Here is a 17,845-nt window from a genome sequence, read left to right as displayed (position 1 = left end):
TTTCTGTTGACTATTTCAGAAGTATTTCTTGTTCCTACATCAGAATTGAAAGTACATATTAAAATCAAGAATCTTTAAATGGAGTGTGGTTTAAATTAAATGAAACAACAAACCAACATTTCTGTGCTTTTTTAAAGTGTCATTTCATAACCACACATGATGTCATCACTTGATTTTTATTTTCAATTTTCTCTTACCCTCTTTGACATTGAAGGACCCTCTGAATGGTCACAATATACAACCTGACCCCCTTAAAAATTCAATTCAAATTTAATTGCCCACCTCTGGTGTAAAGCCTTGATGACAAAAAGTGACGCTCGACTGCTCATCCTTGCCAACCCAAGTAAATAGATAAAAAAATCTGTGACTAAGACTAAATCTGTAAAAGTGATGGTAAATTATTGGAGCACTAGTGCGACCTCGGGGGAACCATCCAAAGGTCCAAGAGACTGCTCCCTGTTCAAGAGGATTCTTTACTGACTACATTTCGTCGATTGATCTCACTTTTCAGACGCCACACTTAGATATCTGTGACCTCTAGTCAATGAGAGTTAATGACTTTGACCGCAGCCGATCCTTCATCAGACATTCATGCAGAGTCGGTGCTCTAACTGGGCGACAGATGAAGGAGCCATCATTATCATTCATAATCCCTGCACTCCTGTCACTTATACCATCCACATCTTCAAACATCAGTCTCAATATCACTTGCAAACATCACTCTCAGTTATAAAAGTCCTATTATAAGGGACAATGACACTTAAACTGGGACTCAACACCAGTGAAATCGATTATCAGGGAACACATCTTACGACATCTTACTTTTACTTACTGTAGAAACTGACTGCCCAGAGAACTACAGCACCTAGCGACCTCATGATGTTCAGCATAATTGACAAACATGGTTAAGAGGTCATGCATAAACATTAGCCTCTTCATTGATGGGGGAAGTGAATATCTGGCCCCAGCATGATAAATAATTCACTTTAAAAAGATAACTCTGCATAACATTGATTCAGAAAATAGAGTGACAGATCTGAGAGTCTGAGGTCACTTTAGGACTATTGGATTTTAATTTGTCAAAGGCATTAGGCCGACCAGAGCCGACGTCTGTATTTTCTAATTCTCCGTCGCCATCTTGAAAATCTATTATTGTGCCGAGCTTCAGTAATAATGAGTCATGGCCACAGCAGCTATGAAAACTATTTGACTTCCTCTGAGTGCATTTTACAGAAGTAGCCATTTTATTCTGCGGCAGTCACAGCCGACACAAAGAAACTCCGATTGGCTGGGCGGAAATGAGCGGGCCTGTCATTTGTGATTCACACTCCTGATGGAAGCTTTCAGATTGGTATTTAGAGACAGTCGTTTTTCTATTTTGTGTCTGGCTTTCAGTTCAACCTTAAATATAGCAATGCATCCTGAGTCAATAAAATAACATGGTAGCGTGAAAGTTGCGGGCGGATGAATGTGCTTCGCTATGTAGGGTGTCGGAGGAAAACAGAGCAGGCAGAACACCAGCAGATAAGAGAAGTGAGGGGCAAAGCTGAAACTTTGTTAGCACCTGTTTTAATTCTTGCACATTCCCTCACGGTCTACAGACACATGAGAGTTTTAAGCAAATGCTAAACAACATTTGCATCTGTATTTATGTGTTGAACACAGTTTTTGAACAGTAACTCAACTCCTTCGCTCCCTGACAACACAGACGTTACTGCTAATGTTTCCGCACCAAAGATCAAGTCAAATGTTGACTCCAATTTGGTGCAATGACTTGGCTTTGAAAAAGCTTCCTCAGACAGCAGAGTTTGCGTTACCTCAAAAATGCATCTTAAACATGTCCTCAGTCAAAGAGGAGGGGATAAATGCATCCTGCTACCTTTTAAAACCACACACTCTGTTCGTAGAGCGATCATTTCACTGAAAGCTCCAGAAATAAAATGCCAGTCAAACAAAACTCCACCACTTCCACCACTGGATTGTGTGCGGCGCATTCAGATGAGTGACTGATGGAGATGCATCCCGGAAGAGAGTGATGGAGCACAGGCCTGATTCCCAACACAAATATACTGTATATACCCAACAAGATACAAACAGTCGGTCTCCTTTAGTGACAGTTGCATCAGACTACCACACACTACAACTCGAGGAGATGATAGCGACTGGGCGTCCGGAGGACAGAACACCCTAAATTTGCCATTATTAGTGCTTGTAAGATGCTACACCGTGTCAGCGTCATCACACTGGTTTCCATGAAAATGGTGTTTGTGCTCAATAATTTCGCTGAATGTGATCAGAATTCGCTGATCCAGGCCATAATTGTTTACCAGGCTCATCTCGCAGGTGTCCACATTGCGCAAATCGCAACACTCTTGGCATGGGAGTGAGCTGTTATTGATGGGTTGTTTGAAGGTGATGACCGGGGAAAAAGCAGGAAAGTTAAACTTATTTAGACTGACAGTGTTATTGTGGCAACAGCTACTGAGCTCAATTTGTTATTTGACTCAGCCAGGTGAGTCCAGTAGAGACGCCTTGTTTCAAAATCCTAGCTATAAGTCTGAAGGGTTTCATTATAGGATGGCTAAGATGAACCAGCTGATCAAGTCAATTCAAATATGACAGTAGCGTTTCGTTTACAGTCATGATACACTATGTGTCCTGCTAACTACGGTTAGTCCATCTGATTTCTATGTTCATAATACAGTAGGCCTGAGTAAGTTGAAGGATTGTTCAACTTTGCAATTCAACAAAGACCACTTGCAAGCTTTTAAAAATGAATACAAGATTATCACAAATTGCTGTGCCGTGTTTCAACGATTGATAAATACATTGCACAGTAAATTGCATGGTTGTGTCACCTGTGAGAGACTTGGAGGAAGTCCACAGGACGCTGGTGTCTTGTAAGACCACTCTAATGGCTGACCGAGCTCCACCAGATGAGCTCTGGGAATATCTTACTCCTCTGTGCCACGACTGAAAACCCAGTGAATGTTTAAAAGAAACTAAAGAAACTCCTGAGAGAGATGCGGCCTCCCATCTGTAACAAGTGTTTATCTGTGAGGCGGAGAAAGACTTTATCTCAGCCTTCATGACCATCCTGTCTGTTTAGAGCTCACTAATGAGAGTGATGGGGGCGACGAGTCACGACGCTGATTTGAGAACGTCTAACAGTTTATGAGGAGAGCGCCTCCATTGCCGGAGATGTCAGACAGACAGAGTGACCCTGACACAGGGCTTTCATCACGTCTCCAAGAACAACGGTGACATCTCCCCCTACAGCCGTCATTCTCGCGGTGATTTCTCTCCTTCTTCCTTTCGCATCATTATCTTCCATCCTGTGAGCGTTACGCAGCCCTATCAACAAAATCACCACTTCAGGGAGTAGCTCTTTTGTGTGCGTCCCTAACCAGACCAAGGCTGGATGTTCACAGCAGAATGAGATGTGAGCTGGAATCAAAGAAGAGACAAGCGGCCAGGGACTCTTAAAACACGATTCAATTTCATTACATTCATTAAGCCTTTCAAGTGAGTACAGGAAGTTTAATGCTAATGTTTGACTGTGGAGCTTTAGTTAAGCCCCCAGAAATGGAACTCTTTAACAGTGAAATTCAAATCAATAGTCACATCTGTAACTGCTGTCACCTGTGAACAGTGTTGCTTGTACTGCTGAACCCAAGGCCCAGTTGTCCGAGTGGCTGAAGACCTCCCGCAACCTGCTCGCATACCATTATCGCATGCATTTTATCTATTTACGTAGATACTTATTGAATACATATAGAATATTGTTGCTGTAACAGTCAGGTAGTGGTGCGGAACTTGCTTTAGCAACACTAACGTTGAGCTTGCTATCTTCGTATTTTGTTTGTAGAGCATTACAGCGCCTACAATCGGCCTGGAAAATGTACAGCATATTTGTACGTCATTTTCAATAGATTCATGTAAAACATTTTTATGAAGCACTAGCACGGAAAATATCAGCTCTGTGTGGACGCAGCTGTAATGTTACTGTTGCTCTTGTGCAGTAAAATGCAAATGAATTACTGAATAAAATGATGGGCCCATACATACATTTAAACAGTATCAGTTTGACAATAGCACAACAAATCACGATGGTGGCTATGTATGTAAGTTTTTATATCACCTTATTTAAACTAAAGCTCTTAATGTCTTGAAAATATCTGCATGGGTTAGGGTTAGGGTTAGGGTTAGGGTTAACCCTAACCCTACTCTACCATTCAGAGTAGTGGAAACCCTGACCATTGCGCAGTGAAAAACATCCCTGAACAAAAGCAAACAGATGCTTTTGTTTCCTTTTGTTCAGGTGTTCCTCCATGTTTGTTGTTGTTGTTATCATCCTAGCTGCCACGTGTCTTGTGCGTCAGTGTGATCAGTGGACCAGGAACTCCTGCACTGACAAAGGTTCCCTGTTGTCTGGAGAGCTGTTCTATTAATTAATGAATTATTATTAATATTTATTATTAATATTTATTGATTTCCTGTCTTATCGGATCCTTAGTTTCGCAGTTTCCGCTCCGTAGGGGTGGAACTGAGCACCAGACATAAATGCGAACATAAAAGTAAAAGTAAAACCACAACACAGATGTTAGAATTAACAATCAGTGAGCAACAAACCACGGCAACAGGGTGAACTGTAGACAAAAAATATCATTTTTCTGAAAACATTTCAAAAGGATTTGTTGTGGTTTCGAAGAGCCAGCTCCATTTGCTGCCATTAAGACGTCCGCATCAAGTAGACTCTGATTAAAAGTGCTGTTTCATCCGGATTATGTAACTAAAATACCATAAGACGGTCTTTAAGTGGTTTTAATCTCAACTGGACAAATCTTTTTCTTGCACCTCTCTACACTTTTTCATTTCCTGAAAAAAAAAACCCCGACATCGATCAACTCAGGAGACGCTTCAATCCCAGTCATCTGAAGTGTCTTTTATGTTCTTTGGGCCAGCAGAATTCGATTCTCTTTTCCGTCCGCTCCGTTCCCATCAAAGCTGCTGTCAACAAGCGCCTGTTGGCGCCGTTCCCAGATCAGGACACTGGGACCAGGGAGTGCCGGCAAAAGTGTTAGCCCGACACCACACTGACTATGATAGCGAAGAGGGAACTTCATTCCAAAACTTCTGGAAACTTTAATCTCTTTTAGATTTACTTAAACAGCGTTAGATTCACTGGTGCTGGAGCCCTGCTGAGCTGCGACTTGATGTCTCTTTTATTGGATCACAGTCATGAATATACATTTTAGGACACATCCTCCGGCGGCGCTAGAAGCTTCAATCCCAGCCACACGCAAGACGCTCTACATTAATATCAGTCTGACTCTGTGAAATTCTAAGACTCTAAAAACCTCTGCCTGGATCCCTAAAGCGGATCACAATAGTCATTTCTCTGACACAGTGAGGGCGCGCAAGGGGAGTGACGAGGAAGGGAGTTCATATTGTTAAACTTAAATGCTCACACAGCCATTGATTTATATTGAAGTTGGTATTCATGCTAGCAAGGACGGGATTCCAGAGCAGTGAGAGTGAAGGGTGAACCGGGTCGTCTGCCAGACACAGTGATATGATAACTATAGTTTCTCCTCAGAATTTGGGGTTCTCAACAGTTGCTTGACACATTTGCCTGACAACTATTGCCTCCATTCAAGTGTGAACCTTAAAGGAATGAAAAGGAATCTGCTGCCATAGACAGTTAAACAGGTGTGTGTTTAACTGTTAAACACACATGGCTTTGTTGACAAATACTTATCATTGACCACAGAGGACCTGAACCTGCAAAGGAAGCTTTCCATTGACAGAGAAGGTTGGCGGAACCCAGCTGAGTCAGATATGTCTGCTATCTCAAGCTCAAGTTCAGTTCTAGGAAAAAAATAGCAGCTCCATTTCTGTCTTGTGGCCCCTCAAGTGGTTCTGCTTTACAAGACTGTGGCAGGCTATAGAGCGTTTTAGAAGCAAAGAGAGCAGACTGCTGCATCGCTTTATAAAGTGCAACATAATTGAATAGGTCACCGGCCCGTGACTTGAATTTAGAATAGCTATTATTGATGTCCCGATTGCCAAAAGTCCTGTGGTGCAAGTGACAGCTGAAGCTCGCATATGCTGTAGGGCTGGCTGGTTTCAAATAAAAACAAAATCCTGATTTTGTGTTCCCTGAAAAGTCCAATTAATTTAGATTTTTGGAGGAAACTACAAAAAAGCTTGGACCCACTGCTCTACCGAAATGTTCATACACGATGGCATGCTCCATTGTACTTAAAAGGGAGGTTCGAAGGATTCATGCACCAGCTTGATGACGGCTCACTGGACCGCAGACATTTACTGCGAGTCTTAGGCTGATTTGTCTTGCCTTTTTCAGCAACTGAATTATTTGGATCATGTCATTTTGTCGGGTTAGGGTCACCAATGAGATGGTTATTCGCAGCATGTTGGGTGGTACTGCTGCATTCTGGTGTTGCCGATACACCTATCTTTTTGCTAAGTGGCAGATAAATGGTAGAATAAATAGTATATAAGGTACTGAGAAGAAAATAATCTAATTTTTGAAAAGTAATGTTCGGTAACATTGAGGTAAAAAGGAAAATTAAACTTGGAAAAGGAACAAAAGACACAAGAGAATACGTTTTAGACCTACAAATTTCATACACCAGATGTATACTTCATGTCAAGACTTCAGAGAAACAATGCTGGCTATTTCATAAAAATACCATTTTCTGTTTTGACTCGGACATAGACTGTTGAAAAACCGCATTCGTCCCCGGGGCTGCCCGCTGCCCAGATCTGTGATAGTCGATCCAATAAATAAATCCATCTGTGGATTCTACTGTTTGCTTTAATCATGTGTTCTCGCTTTCCTCACACAGACACTCAAAGTCACTGAGGCCTGCGAGGATTGATCCAACGTCACACCAGATTTGTTTCACTCCAGCTCTCACAACAATGAAAGACACAATATAAAAGCCGTCAACGCAGTCTGTCGCTACCTGACTCCGAAGCAAGTGCTGACAGCCACCCACGAATCAGGATGTCCTCTCACGTGGCCGTGATAGAAGCAGTGATCCTAAAAGAGAAAAGAATTGAGATCAATACTTGTTATTCCATCCCGAGGAAAGCTCTTAGAAATATGTGCTCATGTTTAGACAGACAGTCTCCGGAGCTGCTGAAGATGAATCAATCGGTTGGGTCGATTTAAGTGCTTCTGCTGGATGATTACAGCTGCAGGTGACATTCGAGCACCCGGGACACTGCTCCTGATACATCGTGGGCTCAACTCATATCGTTGTTTCAGGAGTGACACACGTTCTCATGCGCTAATGACACAGCTAAACAAATGCAGAAACAAAACCGCAGCCACATGAGCTAAGCTGCTGACTGACCGTCTTTGTTTGTGGATAAAGACAACCAAACCTGCTCAGCCTGCTGTGGTCACACACGGCTGACTTCATGCATAGCGACACATTCACACTTGCAATATTTGTGACTCTATTTATTTGGGTCCTTGGACATGTCGACGTGGCTGACCTCCCCCGGGTAACACTCATCAGATATAAAAACAAACAACACAAGACGGATGAGTTGAGAATAATAAGCAGCAGTACTAGCTATGGACTGATTACCGTCACCATGGTGACGTGGCTCACCACCTCTGGAAGGAAAGAGAATATAACCTCAACTAAAGGTTGTCGTGTTAAAGAATGAACAATGTGTTGAAGGCACGCTGGACACAAACAATCTTTAAAACTCATGTAAAATAGAATTAGACAGTAAAGGCATGCCGGATAAATAAAACAATGAGCATCCAGCACCAACAATCATGTGGAAAAAAAAGGTATTTATCAGCTCAGGGTTTAAATTATGCAGGCAGGTCAATTTCTGACGATTCAAAAGTGTCTCTCAGCTCATCAGAGCGTGAAATGAGCTCTTTCAATCCAACAGCTGCAGTGGCAGCAGCGAGAGGCGCTCGCGGCGCCAACGTACAAATCAATTGTCAGCGAGAACTTCACCTGCCAACAAGAAGCAATTAGTCTGCTTACATGTTCAGAACTTACTGGCCCATTAGGCTGTGTTTCAGGTTTGTGGCGAATAATCGGGCGCGGTCTGGGGTGCAGAAGAAACCACTGGCAGGCTGGCAGGTTCCACTCAGCAGTTTTGAGCAAATTCAAGCAGCACGTTATTGTGTTTGAAAGTCTAGAGGGAGGGCAGTAGAATAAACATCAAGGTAAACACTAGAGGCTGTGAAAATAAGCCTCATTGGTTTCCGTAAATGACCATATTCCATGCATTTTCCACTCGTTTAAAAATCTCTTTCCCACAATCTTTTGATGAAAATGTTTTTGAAAGGCAAAGTTCATTCACTAAATCCCCACAGACAGCGCTTCAGCCATCCTTGAAGACAACGTTTAAACAACCCTGAACATGGTGGAATCTTTAAAAAGCTGATGTCCAAAGGGTTCATTATATGGTCGGTTAACCTAAACTAAATAATGAAGCTGCTAGGACAACTAATTTTCTAAGAAGAAGTAATTACACTGATTCCAAACTTAGCGTCAGCCAACTGAGTTTAGCTCTCTCTTGCTTTGAAAGTACTCTGCTGCAGTTGGAAGATGAAAGAGAGAAGAAGAGGACACTGAACATACACTGAATAAGATCCATGTGCACCACACAAGGTGTGTGACTGAGAGAACCAGCAGAAGCAAGAAACTACACTTAGAAATAAGAGTGCAGTGACAAAAAAGCTCTCAGAAACACACCTACTTCAGAGGACATTTTGCTTTGTGGGGACATTCCAAGCCTCAATTTGAGGATGAAAACGTCAAAATAACTAAGTCATTATAATTAGGTTTCAGTTTGGTTCAGAGTCCTGGTTAAGTATAGTCATTTGTTTTAGATGGTTAGGTGTAGGGTGAGAGGCTACAGTCATGGCAATGAGCAGAGTAATACAAACGTGTGTGTGTGTGTGTATGTGTGTGTATGTTCTCAGACTGATTGATAAAGACAGGAACATTGATACTTGTGATATTTGCTTTTAGTCTGAGCGATTGTATGTTGATCAGAGTGTGGACTACTATTGAGTTACTTGTGTTGCCCGCTTGAGCAGCTTGAGCTTAAATAAACATGTATTGAGGAACAGTTTTTTCCCACTGACTACACTGTTGCCTTTTATTCACTTTCTTCGACAGACCAGCGTGTAGCCTGAGCACCAATGGCGCCTGTGCAAGCACAACCCTGCCGCCTGTGCCACTCACCCCCCCTTTCTGCTTTTGCTCAGCGTAGATACGCATTATGACCAATCTTCAACATGAAAAAAAGAAAGAAACCGGCTCCTAACGTGAGTGAGCTCCTGTGGTTCTACAGAGCTGGCTCCGTAGAGCCTCTACTTGCTGTACTTTCAGCTGCACATACAGTGTATTGCTGTTGCGTTCGGTGGACGATGTTTTCATCCATGATAAATACTCCATCTTATGTGTGTATGAGGCATGAGGAGGACTGAGGACTGGCCACTGAGTCGGCTTACCAGCTCGTGTTACTAGTCAGGAAATGATTTTGACCACATCCCTAATCCAAAAGCCATACACAAACATCTGGCTGAAGAAACGGGAGGATGAACGGTTCATATGGCTACTTCATTGAGGCAGGAGCTGCCCCTGTCATGGGAAGACGCCCTCATGATAAAAACCAACATCATATTCTGTAATCCTCCCTACTTCCCAACCTCTCATCACCTCACTGTTGTCTACTGTCTTCCCCTCCTCCTCTTATCATGCCTTACATTTTCTGCAGTATTTTCACCGACTCAGCTCATCCTCCCTTCTTCATACAGTACTTCCCCTGCACTACTACACATTTCCTCATTATCTCTTCACCTCTGTGCATATATGCCCAGCACCAACCTCATCACCTTCTCTGCTCCTCCCGACCACCTAGTGAGTAATCTGCCCGGCCCCATCTTCCAGTTGGCCCTCTTCATAAATATTCGCCAGGCTTTTCTAATCTTCTGCATGTCTTTACTTCTCTCTTGACCTCTACAGTCTATTGCTCAGACTGAACTCCCATCCACTCCTCGTGCTCTGGCCAGCTCATGAAGTACTTGTTCACACTGACCCACCTTATACTTCTATAATCTGCTCCTCCTGACTCCCTTATACAAGCCCTGCACTAATCTGAGCTAGGTCAGTGTAGCTCTCTCTCAGGTCCCTCCACCCGCAGTACATCGCATTCTCCAGAGGAAACCAATAAGTCCATCCCAGCACACAACACTCACTCAGACAGAAACTCATCAGATACCTTCATGTTCGCTAGAACAACTTTGGAACTTTCAATTGTGGTGCTGACTCTGACACCCGAATTTCCCTCTTGGACAGGCTTAGGTACCATCTGAGATGTCTTCCGCAAGCTATTAAAACAGCAGCCATGTCCTTCAAGGTCAGGCTACCTTTGACCAACTCACTGTGAATCGAGTCTGAATCCTCTCAACCTCCCTTTGAGGCTAAAAGGTAGTATTTCGCCCAAAATCAGTGTCTTACTGTCCAAGAAAATCCAAACCTAAAAGAATGTAATGTCGAAGAGTAGAGCTCTCTGGTTGCAACTTCTAAAGATTGACCATTATACCAGCCATCGGATGGTTGAGTATTTCATTATAATGCAAAGACGTATTACAACATGTCGACAGGGAAACCTGACCTATAACTACCTGACAATACAGAGCAAATGCTCCTTTCTGTTTACGTCTCTGATCAGGGAATCGAAGCAGCTCAGCTCCTTTTTTTAAATCTTCACCTCAGCCAAAAATCTCCTCCATTTCTGCTGCGTCACATCACAAGTCATCTGGCTCAGACTGGATTCTGTCAGATGTCTCCAAAAACTCGATTCTCTGGTTTCAAACTAGTTTACACTTTTTCTGATACCTCTGCAGTTCTCTAAAGGCAAGGTCATTTGTTTTCTTCTCAGCTTGAAGTTGTCAGGTTTGATATACATCAAAAGCCCAAGTGGAAGAAAACAAGTTCTCCATTTTAAATACATGTGGGAAGGGAAGTTTGTACTTTCTGTTTTTGCAAAAAAATGAATCAGTCTGTGTGGAGAATGTCAAAAAAGAAATAAAGCACATTCATATTAAAAACAGGTTGTACTGAAATTCCAGTGACCTTGTAAGAGGGCAACAAACATGCCTGCACCTCAAAACTTTAACCGATAAGCCAGGTGAAGGAACACTAACAGCATCTTGTAGCAGTGGTAAAAAAAAAAAAACGAGATGGCAGGAATGTCACCAAAGGATCTCTTCAGCTGCTAACAATTTTTTAAAGCAATTTTTATCCTGTTGATCATTTTCAATAAACTAACAATGGTCAATTTATTGATCAGCACATCCAGCATAGTAACCATTCACCACACAACGGTGTGACTGTACTCTCTCTCTGACACTTCACTTCAGACTCTTCAGGGTGGAACATTTTTAAGTGAGACGTTTAGCCTCTCAGGGTCAGGGTTAGGAAAAAGGTACAATGATCCCATCAATGAACAGATTTTTTTCTAGTCTAAAACTGAGAAAATGTCACTTGAGAGTAGTGCTTGTAATTTATTATCCCCTCTGACAACGGGAAGTTGAACTCATAATTGGTCCTGAGGATCGGGTTGGCACCTCACTTGGCAGCTGCCACACTAAGTTTATTAACGTCTGCATTACAGTCACTGGGAATGAGGCAATATTTTGGAGTGCTCTGACTTTCATTAATGCAGCTCGTGTATCACGCAGGGCCGGCCGGCGAAGTGAGGCTCTGACACCAGGTGATAGAGAGCGCCGTGAGTCCAGACTGGAGAAGAAAACGTAGCACATCTTTTTCTTCTTGAATATAAACACGAGGGATGTGTTCATTTAAATTAATTCATGACAAAATTTAATTGATGCTATTTTTTAATTATAATTTACATTACCAATATTAATGAGTACAAGCAAGAGCATAAAGAAAAATAGCAAACATCACAATTGACCCCATAAACTGGTTTAGCCAAAACCAGTTGTTTAAAGGTCACATTCATCTCCTTAGTAGACTCAAAGAGACAGAAGAGTGTGACCTCACTCCCCCATAGGAAACACTGTAAGTTGAATATACAGCAGCGGAAAAGGGTTTTTCGAACACAATCTGAAGTATTATCGGGAAAATTAATGGAAAATGCTGCGCCTGCATTAAGTGACACAAACAAATAATGATGCTTTTCTGTGCTGTTCACAAGAAAAACTATCCATCCATCGTCGCCCGCTTATCCGTTGCCGGGTCGCGGGGGCAGCAGCTTCAGGAGGTCACGTCAAACACCCTTCTCCCGAGCGACATCCACCAGCTCCGACTGGGGGATCCCGAGACGCTCCCAGGCCAGCGTAGAGATATAATCTCTCCACCTGGTCCTGGGTCGACCCCTCGGTCCCCTCCCAGCTGTACGTGTCTGGAACACCTCCAAAGGGAGGTACAGGGCATCCGGATGAGATGCCCGGACCACCTCAGCTGACTCCTCTCAATGTGGAGAAGCAGCGGCTCTACTCCGAGCCTGTCCAGAGTGACAGAACTTCTCACCCTGACGGAGACCAACCCTCACTGGGAATACATCGGACTTGCATCCAAGTATACGAACACAACTCCCGCCCCGGGAATAGAGATTGAACAGCCCTCAGTAGAGAACCATACTCCCGAAGCACCTCCCGGTATTACGCCTTCTCCAAGTCTACAAAGCACATGCACAAAGTACAAAAAGTACAAAGCACAAACTAACAAAACTAAAGTTTCAATATGTTAGTTCTGAACATTGTTGTCCAACAAACAAAAAATAATAATAATAACGAATAAATAAACCGTCACATCCACAAATAATTGGCAGTCCTGCCATAAGCACACAGTCGAATGCACGGGGAGCCCGAAAACTTTTTTCCACCGCTGCATATTGATTTGAAGCAGCTTTGTGTTGAACGTGGTTGATTTACAGCACAGTTCAGAGAGTATGACCATCAGACAGCCCTCCAACAATCCAGACTAAAGTGGGCCATCGGGTGGATTGCAGGGGAACCACTATCTGTGACTGAGCCGAGTGAAATAGCCTGCGAGGGGCTCCTCATCATGGCGGTTACAGCTCGCAATAACACAGCAGAGTTTGAAGACAATAAAAAAAAAAAAAGCCTCTTTCCTGCCAAATGATTTTCAACACATTTTGTTTCACACTTTTGTTTCCCTAGACATTTATCATTTAATCGGAGTAAATATCGTCTGTGATTGTATGTCGTGTCCAGGTCTGTGAGAACAGATATTTCATCCATGCTATATGTCTCGTACTGTAGCATATTTGACAATAAAGTTACCTTACCTTACCTTATATCCAGATCAGGAAACTACATTTGAATCACTGATTGAAGTCACAATGGTGTATTTCAACGTCTCAAAACGTATACTCACAGCCGACTCACAGATTTTGCAGCGCTGGCTCAGAGAGAGTAAATGCAAACAGCAATGTCTCTTTGTAATGAAAACACGAGCAGTATATTGCAACCCACAAACTGAATGACGATTAATTTTCACACAGATTTGTTAGGCTCACTTAGAAAGTGAATCATCTAAGGCTCACAGATGAAGGCAAACACAATCGGATAATTGGATTTCCGTGATGTAGAGGAGCAGCTCAGACCAATCATTCATGATCATTGAATCCAAAAAGAAAAGAGGCTGTTTGACTGGGATTTAACGTCTGAGATGAGGAAATCATCATGGTTAGATTAAAAACAGAGAAAACACTTCTGCAGTCAGATCAATGAGCAGCGAGAGCACGATGCTAAAAAATATATGCCTTTTTATCTCTGCAAACATTTCAGTCAAAAGTAAACTAAAAGTGGAAAAACACATTTGGCTTTGTCGTTTATATTACTGACTGCCATCACTTTATTCCATGCTAATGTGCTGTTGTATAAATTACATTGAATAAATCTATACAGCATAACAAAGGTTTGGATTTCTCACTAGACATTTAACTATCAAAGTTTAATTATTTCAGACAGTCTCATATATTCTTGAAATTTCAGGGGGGAAGCGGGGGAAACCCAACTTTCGGTATGAATAGTAATGTGCCACCAGAAATCTGCAGTAGGTTTATGAGATAATAATTGGTCAACACTTACTTGATGCAGTGCGGGGCCAGACCATGAGAGGATTCAAGTGGCAGAAAGAATTTTTAAAAATGAGTGAAAGCTATATAGGATTTATGGGAAACTATCGGTCAAAACCATCTGAGATTTGGATCAGTTGTTTCTATAGAGGAGGATATTGCAGTAGTCCAGGCAGATTTCCGTATCATTGGTTAGCCACAGATAAAGCTCTGTTTCGGTACATTTTCGGTGTAGCCAGGGATACAAATGCAACAATTACAAAAAATATACAACAATTAGACATTTCTCTCTTTTCCCCAACAGTGGAAGATCGACAGGCTTCTTTTAAAAGAACATTTCATTTTTTAAAAATAAAATAATAGAAATTACACAGTTAACACGGTGTGTGAACACAGTTGGTGAGGAGGATCATTTTAAACTAAAAAAACTTTTACAGTGCAAGAGCATCTAAAATGGGGGGCCTCTGCTGTGTTTCGTCACTGATTAAATAAATAAACTGCACAACACTGTCCCTGAGCAGCTCACAAGATACAGCCGGTCGCAAGGCTTCAAATGTGAACAACTAGAGACTAACTATTACTACTAACTATTTGTCTTTTTTCACACCTAAATCAAACACTCAATTCACTATTTTTTTTAATTCTTTACAGAAACCGACTAACAATATTACTGAACAACACTAAAAAATATGGCAACTTTTAAAGCAAAGTAAACAGAAGTACAAAACACAATGTGCTTAATATAAAATAAACTTTATTCCCCTTTGAATGAACAATGAAGAGATCAAAGACTCAATGTAAGCTTCACTCATTACTTGTTACATACTGGAATATTGCCTCACTCTAACCTAACCTAATAACCTGACCGGCCACTCCTCTATTCATCGACTTCATGTCCAGGGAATGGGGTCCAGGTGCCCTATTAGCTGCTGAAAGCGCCGATCTTCGACAACAGAACACGGCTGCTCTTCCAAATAAACATGAAACTTGGTTTCATGGCTCTCTGCAGCATCACAAAAAGTAATGTGATTTTCCGTAGAAATGCCTGTTTGGTCTTTTTTACTCATCATCTATGAATATAAATACCATCTTTATTAAAAAAAAAATAAACAGCTTATATTTGTCATCATTGCAGCCCTAAAAATAATGTGACTATCTCTTCATTTTTGCTCCATCATTTGTATTACATTGTTTTGAGATTGGCCTCAACATTTTTGAGGGATTGCACGAAGCAAGTTCAACCTCATCTTGTCTCACAGAACCTGCTGTATTCACATGGAAAATTACACATTTGGGTGAGCTTCACTGGCTAACATAGCGGAAACCATCTCTCAATGAGTCGGCTGGAGTTCACCTGGCACATGATTCTGCTGAAACACGTCACAGCAACTACAGCATGAGTGGCAGTTAGATTGCTTGTTTGGTCTCTTCAGACTATATAAAATTGTCTTCTTTGAGTGTCTGGAGCTGCACGGTGGGCGAACCAGTGGTTTAATCTGTGAGACAGACACTGTTCAGTCTCACACAGATTAACATGTATTCCAATCTAAAATAGAAAAACTATAAACTACATCCCAAACACATATGGACAGAGAATCAATAATAAAATATTACTTTGTGGGAATAGAGAAAAACCTCTGCAATGGACAGTCTTCAAAAATGAACCTTGAGTAGGTGGTGCATCTGATTTTCAATCGATAGCAGAATTGGATTTGTCATATCCTCAGGGTTAAGTCAGGTTTTCCGCCTGAACATCGAACTGCTCTGACTCCCGTCAGCCAGGATAGAATTGAATTTTACACCCAAAGATGGATCCAGTGGAATCTTCCCCTCTCACATGTGACTTTATAAACATGTAAAGAGTTCTTCCTGGGTGTGAGTTTGGAATAAAATGGGCCAAAAATCACAAAATAAACGACCATCAAATCTGCACTTCACTAGTAATGTACTTGTGCGAATGCATTGCAGTATTAGTACAATTGTGCTGAGGAGCTTCGGTGAAGTGCTGGTCAAGAATGCTTGAGGTACATTTGTTCTACACAACATTTTGTCTAATAAAAAACTATGAAAAACAAACAGTACAGAGACGAAGCCGATCAAATGTCCAAAACAACTATCAGAATGATCAACTAGTGTCAGAGTGAGAAGGGAAGGCCTGGCTTACTTCTTATTAGCTGAGCTCTAGTGAAAACAAGAGCTCGTTCTTCTTTTGCTTTGATTTTGAGGAACATGTTCTTCACACACGGTCCAAACCAAAACATTCTCTGAAAGTATCATCTTGAGGAAGATAACAAGCGCTCCATTGTGTGCTGTCTCAGCATGTGTTGCAAATGTGCAGCGCACAGTTGGAGCAGCTGTCTCCTGGAGCACTGTCTGGCATTTGTACGACCCGCCCATCTCAACTTCCTCCTCATATATTCTCAACAGATCATGGCAAACAGTGGCTCTCCATTTTCGCTGCAACGGCCACATGTTTTCAATTTGAAAGTCTGAAGCCGCCTCAGTTGGAAGATTTGGGAGATTGAACTCATCTGTTTGTTTAACAGAGCAGACACTTCTGCAGCAAATGTTTACCGGCCTATTTAGAAGCACTTTCAGGAGCGAGACACCAAGAGCAACAAGATTCAATAAAAAGATGTAAAATGCTTCTGCATCTCGTCCACCAGGGGATTTTGCACATTTATTAACATTAAACGCTACTGTGTTTGTTTGTTGCTTAATATGAAAGAGCTGCTGTTTTAAACAAGAAGTTCGACACCAAACGTATTTAGCGTCAGGTTCAGCCAGAGAACCATGAGCTGCCTTGGCCTGATCGTCTGATAGTGATGGTTTGAGGGGAAGAAAAAAAGATAAGAGACGCCAGAAAGACATGAGCTAATGATATTCTCCCCTCCAGAGGACTCAAACTTACTGTGTAATTGTGGTCGCTCACAGTCACCAGCTGTCCGTCATCTGTGTAGTAGCTCTCCGTGAAGTCGGCTCCCAGAAGTTCACTTGAAGAGAAAAGGAGACATTAAACAAGAGTCACCTTTTAAAGGCCTCAGATACATTTGAAATCCACACAGATCAGGTCAGTCAATCTTCACACGCCTGACACAGGACCGACACCGACTGTACACATCCTTTTCTTGGAGCACTTGGTCAGTTCTAGCTTTATACAGAAACTACAGATAAGGGAAATCAAAGCAAACAGCTTGTTCCTTGTTGTCCCTCTGATCCCAGTTGACACTCTGCGATGCACGGTTCTATCCCTTTCCAGGAATTGCTGACAGTATCCAAAGCCAACCGATCCTCAACTCCTCAGATATTCCAGGCTAAAGCATCCAAGATCTTTCTGATGAAAGAGTAGCAAGTGTTCATAATAACAGAGGAAAAATGCATCCAAACGCCTTTGGATGAAATACAAAGTGGAAGAGAATGAATGGATTTGTAAATTCATGAAGATGAATAACGTCATCACTGGTCTGTTATGAGAGATTTCAGCAGGATGGAGGGAAAGAGGTCAAGTACTCAGTTTTACACATAAACACAATCATGGAAACGTACTCCAAACTTTTAGGGAGATGTGCTCTGTTACAGAGCACATTGAGCACACACACCTGTGTCAATTGAGTGTCATGAGTGAGGATGTGTTATGAGTGAGGATGTGTTTCAAGATGAAAGACCGGAATCAGTTGTGAGTCAGAAGTGAAGGTGTATC

General features: G+C 42.0%; 1 protein-coding gene across 1 annotated transcript in view; it reads right to left on the bottom strand.

Annotated features, from left to right (window-relative positions):
- adam19a (ADAM metallopeptidase domain 19a) overlaps positions 1-17,845 on the bottom strand; it is a 141,628-nt gene that overhangs the window by 39,793 nt on the left and 83,990 nt on the right. Inside the window, exons 4-5 of the mRNA XM_053859841.1 lie at positions 17,057-17,138; positions 6,993-7,069 (exon numbers count right to left, since the gene is read on the bottom strand). Coding sequence (XP_053715816.1) covers positions 6,993-7,069; positions 17,057-17,138 — 159 coding nt within the window. The remainder of the gene's footprint in view (positions 1-6,992; positions 7,070-17,056; positions 17,139-17,845) is intronic.

This window comes from Synchiropus splendidus, chromosome 3 (assembly GCF_027744825.2).
Source record: "Synchiropus splendidus isolate RoL2022-P1 chromosome 3, RoL_Sspl_1.0, whole genome shotgun sequence".
Classification (NCBI taxonomy): domain Eukaryota; kingdom Metazoa; phylum Chordata; class Actinopteri; order Syngnathiformes; family Callionymidae; genus Synchiropus; species Synchiropus splendidus.
Note: the sequence above shows the minus strand (reverse complement) of the source record. Positions and strands in the feature narration are given on the sequence as shown.